Source organism: Agelaius tricolor, unplaced genomic scaffold (genome assembly GCF_023055355.1).
Source record: "Agelaius tricolor isolate 1412-34295 unplaced genomic scaffold, bAgeTri1.0.p SCAF_12, whole genome shotgun sequence".
In the NCBI taxonomy this organism is placed as follows: Eukaryota; Metazoa; Chordata; class Aves; order Passeriformes; family Icteridae; genus Agelaius; species Agelaius tricolor.
The window spans coordinates 19,707,816-19,726,145 of record NW_027269272.1 but is presented as its reverse complement, the minus strand read 5'-3'; the positions used below and the strand labels follow the sequence as shown (position 1 = coordinate 19,726,145).

General features: G+C 42.8%; 1 protein-coding gene across 2 annotated transcripts in view; it reads right to left on the bottom strand.

The window, feature by feature from the left end:
• Window positions 1–65: 65 nt before the first annotated feature.
• GNB4 (G protein subunit beta 4) overlaps window positions 66–18,330 on the bottom strand; it is a 30,594-nt gene continuing 12,329 nt past the window's right edge. The window contains exons 2-10 of one of the 2 annotated variants that reach the window (XM_071438020.1): window positions 14,680–14,778; window positions 10,447–10,485; window positions 9,645–9,751; window positions 8,762–8,825; window positions 7,910–8,072; window positions 7,697–7,763; window positions 7,362–7,563; window positions 5,986–6,202; window positions 66–4,848 (exon numbers count right to left, since the gene is read on the bottom strand). In XM_071438020.1, the coding sequence (XP_071294121.1) occupies window positions 4,742–4,848; window positions 5,986–6,202; window positions 7,362–7,563; window positions 7,697–7,763; window positions 7,910–8,072; window positions 8,762–8,825; window positions 9,645–9,751; window positions 10,447–10,485; window positions 14,680–14,736 (1,023 nt within the window). In that variant the 5' untranslated portion in view covers window positions 14,737–14,778 and the 3' untranslated portion in view covers window positions 66–4,741. Of the gene's footprint in view, window positions 4,849–5,985; window positions 6,203–7,361; window positions 7,564–7,696; window positions 7,764–7,909; window positions 8,073–8,761; window positions 8,826–9,644; window positions 9,752–10,446; window positions 10,486–14,679; window positions 14,779–18,330 lie in introns of those variants that run through there. The other variant, XM_071438021.1, reaches the window with a different exon arrangement.

Sequence of the window (18,330 nt, the reverse complement as noted above, 5' to 3'; positions counted from 1 at the left end):
CTGTGTGGCTGCTCCATCCCCAGCCCAGGGACTGCTCTAATACAACACTGACAGCTGAGCCAGGCTGGTTAAAAGCACTTGTTTATTGGTTACAATATCAACTCATGGCAACATCTTTCACTGAGCCACTGTACAAATACAAAGAAAAAGATCCATCGTGGAAAAAAAAAGCTATAAACAGAGTTCATAGCAAGTGATTTTTTTGTCACAGCGAAGTCTTTTTACAACAGCACTGTTAAAGAACAAATGGCACAAGTCCCTGGTTTTTTAATAGCTTAAATAAAAGCCTTAAGACTGTTTCTGAATACATACATAATCCAAAGGCAGTGCAGAATCACTTCATAATTGGTAACATTACCAAAGTTTTCCAAAGTAGTCAGCAACAAGTAAAAACAAAACAAAAAAAGCTGATGAGAGATGCTGGGAACTAAAGGCAAAGTAAAATTAAGCATGTTTAGAAGCACTTTGCTTTGGACTCCTTTGGATGTAATATGTACTACAAGTGTTCAGATGCTTTTATTTAAAAAAAAAAAAAAAGAAAAACACAAAGAGAGCACCATTGTGTAAGTAAAACAAAGGCTTGAAATACCTAAGACTATTCCACCGAAGTCCATATTAGTTAAAACCTAAACATACTGTGTGGTATAAGAATGTCAGGCACATGTAATCTGTTATCAGTTATATCAATTAGTAACACTGTTCACACATTTACCATAACAACACTGCATTAACATTCTGCATGTATTTTACATAACCAGCAATTGGATAAAAGGCTCTGGTGCCTCTGAAGTGTAGGAGGAGTGTGACCAGCATGCATGCCAGAGTACTGGATACACAGTGCACCATCAACCCATGCTAAGTACTTGGACAGGAAATGCTATCTCAAAACCAGCCATTCTGCTACACAACCATTGATACCAACTAGTCTGATTAGCCAAAACTCTCACCAACATCTTAAAGCACAGCACTAAACCTAGTGGAGGTGACAGTGTCCCCAGAGAGGACAGACTACAACTCTGGGAATGTTTTCACAATGTTTTCATTCCATCTTAAAGTAATTAATGTGAACTTCATCAAAGGATGAGCAGTTACAAAACTGAAGGAAGGAGTCAAATACTTCCAGCCCATGCATTACAGGAAGGACCCACTGAGACCTGCTGCTGCTCCAGCTCAGCTTTGCCAAGGCAAGGTCAGGCCTGTCCTGGGGCAGGAACAGCCTCTTTAATGCACGTTCCCTTTGGAGTGGCACAAATCCTGTCAATCCATGGAGCTGTCAGCCCTGCCAGCCCTGCCATGGCTCTGCAGTTCAGCACAGCAGAGGACAGCAGTGTGTGGAAGGAAAAGGGCTGCAGGCAGATGGAACCAGGCCACACTACTGAAGTGCATGAGCAAACATCAGCACGAAGCCACAGCAGCTTTCTGTGGTTTCCAGAATCTCAGACTGCTTTCTCCACCAATCAACAGCCATCCAAGGCTACATGGGAACAAGCCCAGGCTGGGCACTTGCCTGAAGGGAGAACTCTCTATTGGAAAGTTAGATCACATTAGAAAATGCTGACAAACTCTACCAGAATAAAATAAACCTTGTTAGATCAAGCACATGGTTCTGCTTCCCGAGCCGTAACAGACTGCCTTAAAAGAGAGGCTGGGCAGGAGCTGCTCTGCCACTGTTTGGCACAATGCTCTTGGTTACTACTCCAGTTCTGTAATGACACAACTTATCTGAACTTCAGCTAAGGATGTAGCCTGGCTACAAACCTTTAAAGCCAGTGAAGATGTGCCCACTCATGCTGCAGGACCTGCTGTGAGCAAGTTTGCTGTCATGGTGCAGTCACACAAGCTGCACACCTGGGCCCACACCAGTGTCTCTGAAATTCAAAGCTGGGGTAAAACCTATCAAGGGTCATTTCGTTACCTTCCTTCTTTTAGGAGGAGTTTGAGCTTTTACCATAAAAGCCACCTCCACTTGAGCTGGGGCACTGACCTCCAGAGGTCCCTGCCAGCCATTTAAAGAAGGGAATGCCACAGCCTGAGTCGTTCTGTGGCATCACACAGTACCTGTGGTACTGGAACCTGCAGGCTTGAAAAACAACCCACAGCCAGGGCAGGAACAGCAGCCAGCACCTGGGCAGGATCTGTCACAGCTTCCTTCAGGCTCCAAAGCTGCACCAGACGCCGATTCCCTGCTGTGCTCAGGCTTCTCCCAGGCCTCGTGTGCTGACAGCAGAGCCCCTCAGGCCCGGGCTGAGCGAGGAGCAGAGGCAGGCAGAGCTCTGTGATGCTGTTGGACACCTCAGCAAGTAGTTGGCATTCCTTAGGATTTACTTTAAAAGCAGCTGAATCCAAGAGGCAACAGCCATCCAACAATGACAGTGAAGTTATTTGCAGTAATACCTGTACAAGAGCCATTACCACTGTTACAGGCTACCTGAACTGGTAAGAAAAGTTATATACAGCTGTAAAATTGGGTTTGGAGTTTCACAAGTAGAAACTAGTTTTAATACCAGAATGTAAAAATGGCACCTGTCTCGGCAAAGGTGTTGACTAGGAAATTGGTTCAAAACACACTTCTATGGAAAACAATTTTTTTAGAAAAAGAATATTTTCTTAAAATTCCTTAGTAACAAATTTCCAGAATGATTCACTCAAGGCAGCTGTGAGATAAAAAAAATAATCAAGTGCACCACTAAAAAATAAACTGAGTCTGCAAGATCCCAAAGAGCTGCTCACTTAAGAGAGTTACAAGAATTCCATAATAGTTCTATAAATGCAGACAGATCACAAAGCAAAACACTGAGGAATTCCTGTGAGACACAATACAGTGGGATTTTGGTCCTACACCACAGGCTGCTGTTAGGAAATGTTCCTTCTCCAGTATAAGAAGTGCCTTTTTCTTATTTTAAAAGTGAATTTACCGTGATTGACTGGCACATTTATTGGCACCTTCACCATTATAGACATGGTGAGTTTACAGGCACAGTCTGGAAGTACTGAAGTTTAGGGATTAAAAAATGTCAGAAACTTGACAGAAGTCATCTCAGCCAGAAATCCATTTGGATATACTACAGGATTCTGGGTCCTTCTCTTTCCTACCTGACCCAGAGACACCCAGACTCCCCATCAGTTCCAATGAATGACAGCTAACATCATCTTCCAACCTGGTGATTTAAAATTCACGTTATCTTTAAGTCACTTAAGAGAAGCCAATAGACTTAATCCCCCATTCCAAAATAGCCAGAGATGTTCAGATTCCCAAGGGAACATCCACTGGAGTACAGACATGCTGCCAGGCACCAAAAAGTTAAGCATCCTCCCTGGGCAGTTTCAAATGGGCATCAGTCCCATGATTTTCCTGTCTCTGTACTGAACTGTACTTGGTGAGATTTCTAAGCAACTGACAGCAAAATCAGAATGAAATCAGGAAAGGAGCAGAAATGGCCATTTATGGTGTTGGAAGTGCAGAATATCTGGCATCATGAAACCCCCATGGCACAGCCCTCAGAGAGCACACAGAACAAGCACATATCCTCAGGGTTATGCTGGAAGGTTCCAGGGGTCACACAGGTGCAGTTAAGTTACACAATTCCTTTGGTAATTCACACTGCACAGAACTAACAACAAGCACTTTTGGCTGTGGTGTGCTTTGGCAACCCCTGAATTTGGAGGGGAATTAGAAGCAATTAACTGCACAGTTAAATCCTCTTCAGGAATTTAAGCAAAGTCCTGAATTTCTCAGTTGGTGTGGAACAAGCAGTCTCTGCACACGCTGCTCTGGGCTCTGAGCAGCAGCCAAGTCACTGTGAGTGCACATCAGCTGGAGCTTGTGAGCAGCCAAAGCCACACGTGTGGCCAGAGCTGAGCTGGCCACAGCACTCGGCCACTTGGCTTCTGTACCCACGGACTGCATGGAATAACTGATGCAAAAACCCGCAGGGAGGAAGCTAAAACATCTGGATTTACTTTATTTTCCAATTATTACTGCTCTTGGTGCAAGTCTACCTGGCATTAACTCCTTGGTGTTTGGAGGTCATGACTGCCAATGGATGAACCAGGAACCACTGGCTTGAAGGAAGAACCCCCTGATCAAAACCAGGCAAGCAGGTCAAGAAGTGAGTGAATAAGGCGGTAGGTATTAACTGGGAGTCTCCAGGGCCTTTAAAAAAAATTCAAATGCCTTCCATTATAAAAAACACATACATACCATTGGCTTCACTTTATCTACAGTAAATTCACAAAAACATTTAAAACAGCAATCTAGTTCACCCACTACAAAACTCAGAAGTGACATCTCAGGTTAAAAGCAAAGCTATAAATGTAGTTCCATAAAAAATGCAAACATATTTCTTTACATACAGACAAATGTTACATGATTGGCTGCTATAATGTGTATATTCTGTTATGTACAAAAAAAAAGTACAGGATTAGCAGACTGAGCACAAGCAAAAACCCTTCAAGGACAATCTAACCAAACCACCAAAAACAAAAAGACTGGCTCTTAGTTTGTCGGTCACCATGATTATGTGTGCTGGCCCCTTTTAAAAAGTCAGTGATTTCTTCCCCCCTCCCCTATTTCTTCACTTGATTTTTTTTTCTAGTTTACAGAAAGCCTTTTTTGTGTAATAATCAGTGAATAGAAAAACTTCACCTGCAAATACAAGGTAGAAATGTTATTTCACAGCTATAGGCTGCAGCATTGATCTCTCCAGATCTCAAATGGAGAATGTACATGTTTGGCTCCCAGTTAATTCCAGATTCTGAGAAAACTGTCCCAAGACCCTGTAGCTACAGCCATGCCGTCATCAGTAACACCTAAACAGCTGACACGGTTGTCATGGCCAGCCAGGACACCTGGAAAAGAAGAAGCAATGGAAGTTTAGTGTCTGCAAGATGCCAAGGACTTCAGTTGTTACTCTGCTCTCCCAAGTAAGTCTTAATTGTACTAAAAAAGGTACAATGCAAGATCTTAATTCTCCTTTTTGTCTTTACTCTGAGGAACCACACAGACTATAACAGCCTTATCAAAAAACCCAACAATAAGGTATGTAAAAATATCTACACACAATATTGCCTCCATTTTCCCTCCGCCCTTATGACTTCTCCTTTCTGCCCCATAGATGTCTTCCCTAATCTGGCTCTCTACTGGTTTTTCCCTGTTTTCTACAGTGCTGTCCACAATTTCAGCCATCAAGCACTCCCAAAATCCAGTGTGATGTCTCCTTACAAAGTCCTGGATGCATTAACTACTTTGAGTTTCCCAAGTTTTGCAAGCCCAAGGGATTACAAATCCCCTGTATATTGTGACAAACAGAAGAGCAGCACTAGCCTGCCTCCTTCCTGCTTTGGTTCTGTTTTCTCTCTAAGTCTTCTTGCCCTTGTCTGCTCTCCCAAGGTTCCCCATCCAGGTGTAGTAGAACTAAGGAAAAGGATTTATTTCCAGTCTGGACAGCAGAACTGGTGTTCAGAACTGAACCAGGCCCAAGCATTTAAGTTACTGTAAGAAGTGAGAAATAGCTGTGCTATAAAGCATGCTGTGTCCTGACAGAAGTGACTGATTCAAGGACCAGAAGTTTCCACTTTCGCTTTCTCCCAACAGCAGGGAATGCAAAGCCAAAAAGACTCCTGTAGCTACATCTGAATTACTGCCACTCATGGGTGCAAAATACAATGCAAACGTGTAATTTTGCACTACTTAATCCCATACACTTTAGTGAAATATATTTTCTGTAGATGCAGTTTTGGAGGGCATTTCTCAGCCTCAAGAGCTGGGATCTCCCAGCACACAGATGTGTAAAGCCCAAGAACAGGCCTGTTCTCCTGCCTCATTTACTGCTCACACCATGGAGATGGAACTGAAATGCAACGTGACTTCTGGAAGACAAATGTAAGGATGCCATTTTGAGAGAATCCAGCAGATCCACAGCAGCAGCACCAGCCCTGGCAGCAGCCTGGCTCTGCAGCGCGCAGGGGCTGTGGCCGGGTCCTCACCTGCCCTCTCCCCTTTGAGGGTGTCCCAGACGTTGCAGTTGAAGTCGTCGTAGCCGGCGAGCAGGAGGCGGCCGCTCTTGGAGAAGGCCACGGAGGTGATGCCGCAGATGATGTTGTCGTGGGAGTACATCATCAGCTCCTGGTCCGCGCGCAGGTCGAACAGCCGGCACGTGGCGTCGTCAGAGCCCGTGGCGAACGCGTGGCCGTTGGGGAAGAACTGCCAGAAACGTGGGAGTGAGACACAGGAGCTCAGCACCAAAATGTACACTGGTCATGCTGAGCACAGCACAGGAGTGTTTCACCAGGCAAAGGCAGAATGGTTTATTTCATTTCTGCATGCTGGAAAACGCAGGTACACAGCTATGCAAGGGAACACCTCTAGAACAGCACTGGGGACACCTGAGTGACTGGAATTACAGCCAGGCAGCTCCTGGGTGTGCTGTAAGAGCAGTCACAGGGGATGCCACTGACTCCTACAAATGAAGCAAACCCCAGCTCTGCACATCCTGGCTGAAGTGGAACACAGTGTTCCATCCTGAGCTGGACAGCCAGGTTGGCTCAGCCAAGACAAAACACTGCAAACAAGCAATTCAATTTCCTAAAAAAATCTATTCCAAATCCGAGTTATTCTCTCAACAGCAATATTGATTGAAATGGGAATGGAGAGAGCCCAGCACATCTCAGGGTTCAGGTCTAAGTATAGGAATTGCATTTTTGTACTGCTCATGTGCTTGGTATTCTCTCAGCCTTAACAATTTTTCATGTTTATCAAAAACAGATGCAGCTTCGACTTAGATTTCTTTCTCTATTTACCAGAGCCTGGATCTTGCAGATCAGAACATAGCGTTACTATGACAGAGGGGAAATATAATCCACTTTCTAAATATTACCATATTATTCCAGGGAATATTCAATATCAATACTAATTTTAATTGCCTTCCAGAATACTTCACTGAAAGCTCTTTTTGTTCAACAAAAAAACTTTAGGATGAGTATGCTTGGCTGTGTTTTACCTTCTCAGTATATTGCATTTATCTACAATTTTCAGTTTTTAACACATTGCCATGCTTCAAAAAGTTTCCCTAGTCCATTCTTTACTTCTTAAAAAAAGTGATGTCTCAGTTACTGAATAAAAACACAGGGGAAACTATTCCAGGAACAGCGCAGTGCATCACAGATAATGGTAATAACAATTCAGTTACAAAGTAGATTGTAAGTTATTACACAACCTTCTCCATTACATACAATTTAACATTCTCTACCCTAACTAATTGATTTTAAATCAAGGCAGCTCAGTAGACTCTAAGCTGAATTCATGCAAATGTAGCCTTTATCCTCCCCCTTTCTTCCCACGTGGGAGCAGGAGGCTCACTTACACAAACTGCATTGATGTCTGACACGTGCCCCGTGAAGGACTGCCTGCACATCCCATCGCGGATATCCCAGAGCTTCGAGGAGGCATCGCAGGCGCCCGAGACAAAAGTCCTCATGTCTGGGCTCAGAGAGAGGCTCATCACATCTCCAGTGTGCCCCGTGAACGTGGTGGTCTGCTGGCCAGTTTCTATGTCCCACAAAGCACTGCAGATGAAGTTAACACAACGTCTGTCATTATTTCAGAGTTCAAATTTTAAACAGAAATTAAGGCACTGGAGAGAAAAAAAAAAGGAAGAAAGAGGGGGTGGGAGAAGGTCAACAGAGCTCAAAAACTCACCAAGTGGTGTCTCCTGAGCTAGTGACAATTTGGTTGTCATCTAGGAAGCGACAACAGGACAAGTATCCTAAAAACAAAACAGCTGTGTAAGGGTTTGACCCAGGAGTAACAACTGAAGGTGAAAATGCCAGAACAGCAGCCAGGCTGTGGCACTCAAGCAGAGCTCAGGCAGTGCCCAGCCCCAGGCAGGGCAGCTCCCCTTGGAGCACTGACCTGTGTGGCCCGGCAGCTCGCGGCTCACGCGCACGTTGCCCTCCCTGGTTTTCAGGTTGTAGATGGAGCAGATGTTGTCCAGGCCCCCGCAGGCCACGTAGTTGCCCGAGGGAGCGTAGGCACAGGTCATCACCCAGGAGGACCTCAGGGGGATGGCATGCATCTGCAGAGACACTGCTGCCTCAGAGCACACCCAGGGCCAGGGGCACCCCAGCCCATCACACCCAACCCATGCATTTTACACACCCACAGCTCCTGGGGTGACAGATACAGATCTTCAGTAGGTTATTTCATAGCAAAGCTATTGTAAACTTAAACATTTGCGATCCTCGTTTATTCTAGTTAAGATTTCTCTGTCCAACTTATTTGCATCTTTAAACTGTAGGTTGTTAGACAGGATGGCTGTTCCCATGGAGACTGCATGGTTTACAGAAGCACAGCTCCACTCCACGCCACCTAAGCTTTTCCCTAACAGCTGTTTTGCTTCCTTCTCCTTCCTCTGCCCTCAAACCCAAAGCACTATTGTAAATTCTGAGGTTGTGTAGTTCTATAATTCAAAACCAAGTTAGCTTTAGAAGCAACACCACACAGGCAGAGAGCTACGGCTACTGCACTGGGCAAGCAAGAGGGAAAATGTTACACGTTGTTATTATGTAATGAACTATTGCTTCAGAGACACAACCTACAACACATCACTGGTGCTACCCAGCCAGGAAAGGAACAGAAAGAGATTGTCTGAATGAGAAAGGCTACTTTTGAGTTTTGATTTGCAGCCATGGTAAAAGACAGACACAAGCACCTTCAAACACACAACTTATACATGAATTATTGATAAGGATTATAAATATCTACCTTATTTGTTGTATAACTATCCCAAATAATTAATTTTCCATCTTGAGAAGCACTGACTAGTAGCCTAAATATGAACACAAAGTAAAATATGTTAATATAAAACAAACAAAATCTCAAAATAGACATACATCATGCATGATTATCAAGTGATTCAGAAGTTTTATAATTTCTTCATTACCCTCTGCTTTTTCCTTTTTATTGACGGGGTGCATTTATTGCAAAGATCTAGATCTCCATATCACCTGGCTGAGGAATCCCATGGGGACTCATGATTGAAAATGAACACAAGTGCACAACTCACTAAAAACACATTTTATGAACTCTCTCCACAATTGCTTTCATTATTCATATAACTACACAGTTACACAAAAGCAAGTAAGGAATTTAGGCAAAAATAAAGCTTGAGAACAGATTCTAGATGAATTCCTCCCTGGAGGATACAATACAGAGGCAGTGTTTACACCTCACCATCAGCTGCTCTAAAGGCAGCAAAACAAAACTCCAAGTTACTTTTCCCACTATGTATAAAAGGATCTTTTTTTCAATGAAATAAAAATTTGTTAGTAAAGTTTTTAAATCCCTACCATAGAAGTTACACAATTATTCAACATTTTGGAAAGTACGATATCCAACATTCCAAAAAATATGCCTCATCACATACTCTCTCCTGTTCAAACAGACTCAAAAACTTAAGTTAAAATTGAGAGGAGAAAGCAAAATGCCTAAGAACAGGCAAAGAACCTGAACCCCCACCAGTGCTGGTCTGTGATCCCTGCAAGGGCACCAGCTCCACACTCCATGAGCCCCCAGGGCCTGACAGGAATCTGAAGGTGGCAGTGGGAGCCCAGCCCATGCCTGGCAGCCCAGGGCTCCCTGTACTCACCTGGAGTCAGATCCCCAGTGCATGGCGTAGATTTTGGCCAGGTGCCCTCTGAGCGTGCGCCGGGTTCGCATTTGGATTCGCCCCACGGAGTCCAGACTTGTTGTGATCTAAAAATAAACCAAACAAACCCCTGAGATACTGGGAACTATTTTTAATGCACAAGATAACAAAAATACATTTGAACTTTGATAGAGTATCTATCTTGGCACACAACAAAAACCATTAAAAATAGGATACTGGTGTACACCCAGCAACACCGACACAAACAGATTTTACAGAGACATAACACACTTCACAGTGGCCACAATGAAACTTCAGGAAGCTCTTTTAAAATGCTTCTATGTTATACTATTTCAGATTATTAAATCTCAAAGTTTTCATTTTAAACCAATGAAAGAAAATGCTTCACTATTAGCTGCACTGTTACTTTTTAAAGCATGGCAGAACTTTATATGCAAAATAATTCTGTTTCCAAAAAACTGCTACAAGATATTTATTTAAGTTTTTCTAAATATATTTAACACAATAAACACACTCTACTTAAAAGGTAAACTGGAAGCAGGTTCCATTAAGGTAGTGGGGGGGGTTGACTGGTTGGGTTTTTTCGCTGTTTTGTTTATTTGGGTTTTTTTGGTGGGGCTTTATACAGTTATTTAAAACTAAACAAACACACTGTACATTTCCAAAGGCTTCTTTCACTTTATTCTTTCAGTTACTGAACAGGAACATGCTAGAGTCACAAAGTGCTATTTTTGTTTTTTCATCTCTCAAGAAACAGCCTACACAAAGAACAGGAACATACCTGAGCAAGAGTTGTGTCACTACAGGCTTTCCTGGCATCCTGAAACAAAAAATGGAACAAGTTGAATTGGAAAGGTAACACTGAGCATCAACTGAGAGGGTCTAAAGGAAAAGTAACTCTTGAACTAAATTCCAACACACTCAAAGCCACACAGCACCACTGACATGCCAATATTCCTTCTGTCACCCTAATCTGTTTATTGGGCAAGGAATCTAAAAAGCACTGGCACACAACGAGGGGTAGTGGAGGAAGAGGGACTTAAGAAAGGCCATGCCCCAGCAGCCTTTGAATCTCCCTTTCTACAGACTATGGGATTCAAAGGCATTTGGAGCCATCCTGAAGTCCCAGTGCCTACCCTGTTCCCTGTATCCTTCCCTGGGGTGGATGTGCTTGCTCAGGGTGTGCTGAGCACAAGGGAAGAACTGATCCACCTGGAAAAGCAACCACATATTACACAGGATTAGCAAGCTCTGTGCCCAAATTAACCCTCCTGCTGGCTGGGAGAGGCAGGGTGAAAATCAGCAGGCAGGATCCTAGGAGCAGGACACACAGCAGGATCACCAAAGCTTAGTGATGATGTACTTGACACCAACTGAAGGGAAAAAAATGGCCCAGTGACACCCTCACCCATTTCATGGAATGGGTGCTGCCAGATCCCCACACAGACACTCCATGGTTTTTTCCTTATCTCAGACTCTATGGACACAGGACTTGTTTCCTGCATATGATTCAACCTGACCTAGAAAACAACTTGACTTTCATTGCATAAATCAGTCCCACATTGAACCTTGGCACAGGTGAGCTCCACTGAGCCTCCCCTGCTACACAGATTGTGCAAGACCTGCTTTCAGTCACAGCTGTCACTGCATTGCTTTCCTGCAGCTCAGGCCCTTCCCAGGACACACAGACAGGCATGGCCAGCTCCTCCCTCTGAGAAAATGGCTTACAGGGGCTTGAAGATAGGCAGGAGCTGTGCAGCACAAATTGAAGTTAAAGCCATCACCAGGAGCAGCCATAGAACCCTCCCAACTCCTGGAAATTTCTCCACCTTGTGCAACCAGTGAAGCAGCCACCCAAAAACAATGGTGCCTCTTCACCAGCACTTGGTGTGTCCCTCCCAAGTTCAGTCTGTGCACATTGTTCAGTCTGTCCCTTTGACAGCAGCAACAGAAACATTTGCTTGCACATTTTGGATCTGCCTCAACATGATCAGGCTGGGATCTTCAAGTTTTTTCAAGCTCTTGCTTGAGAGTTACTTGACATTGCAACTTTAACATTTCTTAAGTGCATGTTTATTTTGACCACCCTTTATAGCTCTCCTCCCAAAAAGCAAGCCTGAGAGTGGATTAAGTCATCTCAACTTATTTTTATAATGTCTGAACTGTAGAAATATTTATAAAATGTTGACGTCTGGAATCAGGAGGGGTTTAAAATACCAGAGCAGCAAATCCCTTAGCACTCAGGACTTATTTCATCCACAGGAAGAAACACACTGCATTTTAAATGACTACTTGTTTGATTGTCCTGAAATAGCTGAAAATGTTCAGCATAAAATGAATTCTGAATGCACTTTGAATGAAACAAAGCTTTTTTTGCTCTTTAAGAGCGAGCTATTAACAACTCCTGTATTTGAGGCTAATACTTGCCATACAATTGGCAAAACTGCAGGAAAAGTAGAGTTTCAACAGGCTATTTTAATTCTTACCTTGAAACTGTATTTCTACATATGCAGCACCAGAATGCATATGTAGAAATACAGAATCATTAGAGTCAAAACATAAAAAAGCTTCTTTATGGAATTGCAGATTTTTTGCAGTTCATCCAGCAAGACCATGCAAGATTTGTGAGAAAAATCTAACTGCGTGATCATTGTGCAGCCCTCAGTTTCCTAGCACACACTTCAGGTTGCAGTTTTTTCCCCCAACTACCTGTATTTTTAAAAATACAGTGTTATTTGTCCAGAATTTCTGGTTTGAATGACACTGTGCAAAGTAAGCAACACTTCTAAAATCATTATCCTCAATTTCAGTTCTCACTGAAGTGAGGACACATGTATGACATGGGAATTTCATTACAGGCAGAACTAGGAATTAATTTTGACCATCAAGCATCTGAGAGATATCTGACAATTCACTGTTCAGTGTTCCACCTTCCTGCACTACAGATTCCTGCACTCCCAGGCTGTGCATTGTCTGTGCACAGACCGGAGCTCCAGCTGCATGGGGAGACACATCACCCAGATACTGCAAAAATAAAATTAATAGTCATGAAACACTTCTGAAATATTGCAGACTGAAGTCCATTGGGGAATCAACAGCTCTGCACTGCAGTTTCTACACCTTAGGACACTGTTAGGTACAATCTTATCTGGACCCTAGGCACAAAGCTGATTTTCTGTGATTATATTGTTAGAGGAAATACCAGACAAAACCCAAGAGTTGTCCACAACCAAGACAGAAAAATGCTAGCTGTACATAAAACATCAAATGCCATTAGTGACCTCATCTCTTTTAAGGAGTGCATCAAAAATAATTCCTGAAAATAACCAGCCCAGTAGATATTTGTGACACTTAAACCACCCCCAATTTTCAAATCCTCTTACCCATCCCAAACAAAAACTGTGCAATGATTTAATAAGCAAGATAAGTAGCCATGTCTTCAAATGTGAAATTGAAGTATTTGGCCAGAAAGTTTCATGGATATTAAATCAACAGAAGCATTTTTAACTGCCTATGAATCTGCAGTTAGAATTAACCACAAGGTATCCCAGCCTGCACTCAGATGCCAAGAGGGAATCACCAATTGCCACTGCTGAGCCAAGGGACCCCAAAGGCAAGAGACCCATGGTTACTGAGCTGATAGATCCAGTTACAAGTTTGGGTGGTAGAGTTACAAAGGAAATGTTATATCGACCTAAAGCCACAAAATGGAGCCACTACCCAAGAGTCCATCAGATTTCTGTGCTCTAAAATTTAAAAAGTAAGCGAATGTTCCTGCAGCACAGTCTAAGCCCTCTAATGTGCTTGGTGGCTCTTTCTTCCCACAGCTTTGATGAAACCAGACTCACTGATTACCAAGACTGAACAAAGACTCAACTGGCTCCCCTCAACATAACACCATGATAAAGTCCTTACACAGCATGCAGAGAAGAACTGAAGAATTATGTACCCCTTTTAGCAGAATAATTCTGTAATAAAGCTTAAACTGGAACAAAAAAAAAGTATTTTAAGCTAAAAATTTATTTGTATCCTCTACAGAGCTGGTGGAAGGGGCACAGTGTCTCCTGATTGCCACCCTGTGTTTCCACAGGGGGTGAAGTGAGAGCAGGACACAGAGGCATCCCTGGATGGCTCTGAATGAGCAGCATCTGCCCCAGCACAGCCCTGAGACACCAAGTGTGCTCAGCACGTGGCTGACACCACCAGCAGCCTCACACCCCACAGGAGACACCACACAGCAACTGCTGCCAGCACATGCCATGCTAAAAAAAGCCTCTGTGCATGCAACATATTCCAAGAAACCTGTACTCTTTACTCTTTAAGCCATTCCCATATAAATCAGATTTATCAACGCTTCATGCTTTGAAAATTTTGATGAAAAATAAACAGACTTTGAAGATCCTTATTATACTTCACTGAAAACTGCATCACTGACATATAAATGCACGTTGCAGAAGATTCCTGGAAAACTAACTTTGAACATGACAGCTCATACTTGGTTTATCTTCACTGAGTAAATGCAACAAAAAGAAATAGCCTGTATGGGGGCATCAGCATTTAATAAAAATAAACTCAACAGGAAGCCAAGAAACAGTGCTTGTAGAAATGACATCCACCCTGGAAGGCTCTCTCACACTCCTGCTTTAACCCCAGGCATCACTTTTAGCCCAGGACCAGGCTCTTCCAAGACCCCTTAAGCCAAACTTGTCATGCCTAGGTTCTAGGAGTTTGCTGCTCCCTTCTGTTTCTAAAAACCCAGAAGATAAAACTTGCAGAAACACATACACCCCCTAGCACCAAAACTCAGGAACTTCAACAGGAAATAAAACATTTTGTTCAAGAAATATTACAAATTTACTTCATTATACCAATGGCTTTTCTGATTTTTACTCAAATATTCTGAAAATACGTTAAGCTCTGCAGGAGTTAACCAGGAACAACTGACAGATCTTTACAGTTTGTTGCCACAAAGGAGGAGTTTTCTCATGGAAAAGAAGCAGTTCCCAACTCTTACTCTGATTTGGTTTCGCAGCTGCTCTGCCTCCTGCCGTAACTGCTCCAGCTCACTCATCTTCTTCAGCCTCTATTTCTCACACTCCACTCGTGAAGAAACCTGCCAAGAAGAGGGGAGAAAGAGATACTGAAAGTTATTTTTCTCCTTTTTAAAAAGCATAAAAAACCAAAGAATCTGTGTATATATTGATTTTTATTCTGCTTTTAGAAAGGCTTCCAAACAGACATTCCCTTTAGTACACCGTGTTAATGAATTTGGCAAGACCTGAGTGATTTCAATTCCTGAATTACCACGAGAAGCAGAATTAAGTGAAGTCTATTTTAAATACAAAAGCAACTGTCAACAGAACCACCCACTGTACTTTATAAACCTGTTTTGTAGCAGCTCCCTGCTCCCCCACCCAGAAATCTCTGTGGGTCTGTGCCCCAGGATGGCAACACAGAGCAGAGGCTGCAGGTGCCCCAGTGTTTGCCCCTGGGCTCAGCAGGGCTGTGATACAGGAACCTTGCACAGGACATCCAGGGCAGACTTGCTTTTAATTGAAGATGAAATTTTTGAATCCTAGACTACAGCTGAAATAACAGATTCTCTCCACTTTTTTCTCACATTTTTTTCAGGCAAAACACAATGATCTTTTAATTTCAAAAGCACCCACAGAGTGAGAAGGGATAGCAAAAACCAAATCCTCCCTAAAAGCATCCTTGTGCTGATACAGCCCTCAGTTCCCTAATGCAGTTGTCATCTGAATGAGGACTCCAAGTCAACTTAACAAAAATATCAATTAACAGTAAGACCACATGCAGGCACACTTTCAGGTTAGTAAGTTGTTTTTTTTAAATCAGATTTTTGCATTTGATTTTTTTCAATGTGTTAAACAAGTTTCCTCAGATCAATTTTCAGGTTTTTTATCCCCAGCTCAGCAGTGCAGTCAAACACCACTAGAGACCTCTTAAGTCTATTCACACACATGGAGACTTCAAAATCCTTGCAGTGAAAGCAGTATCAGCAAGTAAATTGCTCACAGACAAGCCAGGCACTTATTTGTAATTTTTTCATGACAGAAAATGCACACCAGAAAGGTGATAATAGTGGTCTCATGACATTATATAAAAAGCCAAAACACTTCTAGTTTGTAGGAGAAGACAGGCAAGTCAGACTACTGCTCACAAAATGAAAATTAAGGAAGGAAGGAAAAGAAGCAGGAAGAAGAACCTATTCAAAACGTTAGTCTATGTTTCCTATTTAGTCCACTGAAAAATGGCCAAAAACCAGAGAAAAAAAGGTCACAGTGTGTCTGGTAAGTTGTAGACCTCTAGGGAAACCCCTTTATTTGGTCTGGCTATTGGCTCCCTGCAGTTCTGTAGTGATGTGCTCTAAAGACTGATTCTGGAAAGGTTTCTTCCAGCTATAAAACACCACACTCATAGATTGAAAAGAGTGAGAAGTTTTGGTTCAATGCAATTGGTAATAAAAAAATCATCCTTGGACTAACAGTTTATACAAGTGTTTGAGAGCTACAAAGTTTATTGCTTCTCAAGAAGAAAAGTATCTTCACTAATTATCCTTCTATTTCCTTTCAATCTCTGCTTCCCACAGGTATCACTTCAAGTCCATTTCAGAGCCAACTCACAAGCACACATTGAGGTGGATCATCTCCATCATCCTCATCAGTGACAGGGATGGTGACTCAGCTCTAACGAGCATTTCCAGCTACATGTAAGCAAACTGTGAGGTTCACACATTCCCCTTCCTTAAACCTGTGCTCTGTTCAACTACAAAGAATTACCATGTTGTAATTCATATGGGAATTCTCCAGGAGACTTCTCCATTTCCTACTGTGCTCCTTTTTCAGCAGCCCAGACTATTTAACACCTCTGAATGCACAGCAGGCATAACATACAAGCCATCAACACTGGTGTCCAATTTTAAGGATTAAGCATTAAAAACATGACTTTAGCACATGCATTAATCACATACCTTTACAGGCTATCAAATTTAATTACAACCTTAATGCCTTTAATGGGGATGCCTCTATGAAACATAGCCCCACTTTCAGTTCTGACAGTGCCAAATTAACCTTTTCAGAATGATTTTCCCTTTTTACTCCAGAACCTACTGAAAGGTAGCACAGACAAAACAATGGCCTCAAAGGTCTAAAGCCAGCCAGCCATGCTGCCTGCCAATGTAGTCTTGTGTGCTATTTTTAACAGGAGATGAAGATTCCTAGCAGGGAAGTTGATGTATCTCCAATTTTCTGAGAAGGGAAGTCAGCTTCTGCCCTGTGCTGTGCCACACACTTCAGTGCTCTGTAGGCAGTCACTTCAAACTCTCACAGAGAATTACTGATCATAAAGAAAGTGACATTATTCACAACTGGAAGCACGCATGGCCAGTCACGAGCACCCAAAGTTAGGGTATTTTTCCATTCATAGGTAAAGCTGTGAGCAGATTTGAGAATGGGCTGTAGCACTGCACTGGCATTCAAAGACCATCTGTAGCAATTCTGCACATAAAATTAATGTTAATTAATGTCACTTGTATCAGTACTGCTCACCACTAATGCCATCTCTGCACCAAGCTGCACCAGCAGCTGCACAGCTGTCAAACTTCACAACTTTAAATTGTGTCACACTTCTCCAAGCTCCTACATGGACAAACTCCAGAAGCCTTCTCACTCACCCACATGTCTTTAGTTTAAAAATAATTCTGAAGCAAATAAAAGGACAATGATCCTTCATATTTTTAAAAGAAACTTTTAGCAGTGGAAGAGCCCTAGAAGCATCAGCATGTGCTAAACCTGCAGAGCTTTAAGCATTACTGCTCAGTAGAAATGTGTCAGTGGTTCAAGGTCAAGCTGCACCTCAGAGAGCTGCCTTCAAACCAGCACACACTTCCACTAAATCCAGGCTCACTTTAGAACTGGTTCACTCTAGCTCTAAGCATTAAAGTTCCTTTCCAGTACACAGAATTTGAACAACTAACTCTGAGATATGAAGCTATGTATAAACACCAAGATACTACAGTAAACAAACTAAGTGCAGTTCAACTATTAAATTGAAATGTATCCAGCAGTGTTGCAGTGCCTGGCAGCAACTCCCAATGCAAAGGCCTGTGTGTTCAGATCATCCCCCACCATTAAGTATTTAGCAGAACTGGGAGAAAGATGCTTCCACTTGGGATTTTTATTTTTTTTCAAGCACTATTTTCCTGTGCCCACAGGAAGCTACAGAAATTGAGTGGGTAGGGAGGAAGCTCTCATGGATGCATTTCCAGATTCACACTAACTCTGCAAGCAGCATCTCTGAACTCCTGTCAAACTCCTGTGGGAAGATCTTACTGATGTCACCAGACTCACAACTCCAACACAGGAAGATCAGCACATGCTTGGAAGCTTGGAACTCGTGGATGCATCTGTGTCTGTTTCAATCCTTCTGATGCTGCAGCAGTGTGGTTAAAGAGAATTATGTGCAAAGACCATTACCCAGGCTAGATTCACTTGCTGTAATATTGTTTCTAAGCCTACCAGTGAGGTGAGCAGTGAAGCACAGAACACCACAGAACTGAGAAGCTTGGCAGCAAAGCAGAGGCTGCATCCTACAAACCTGTCCTCACTGCAGGGAAGCAAGACACCACCAAACCTTGAAGTGGGCT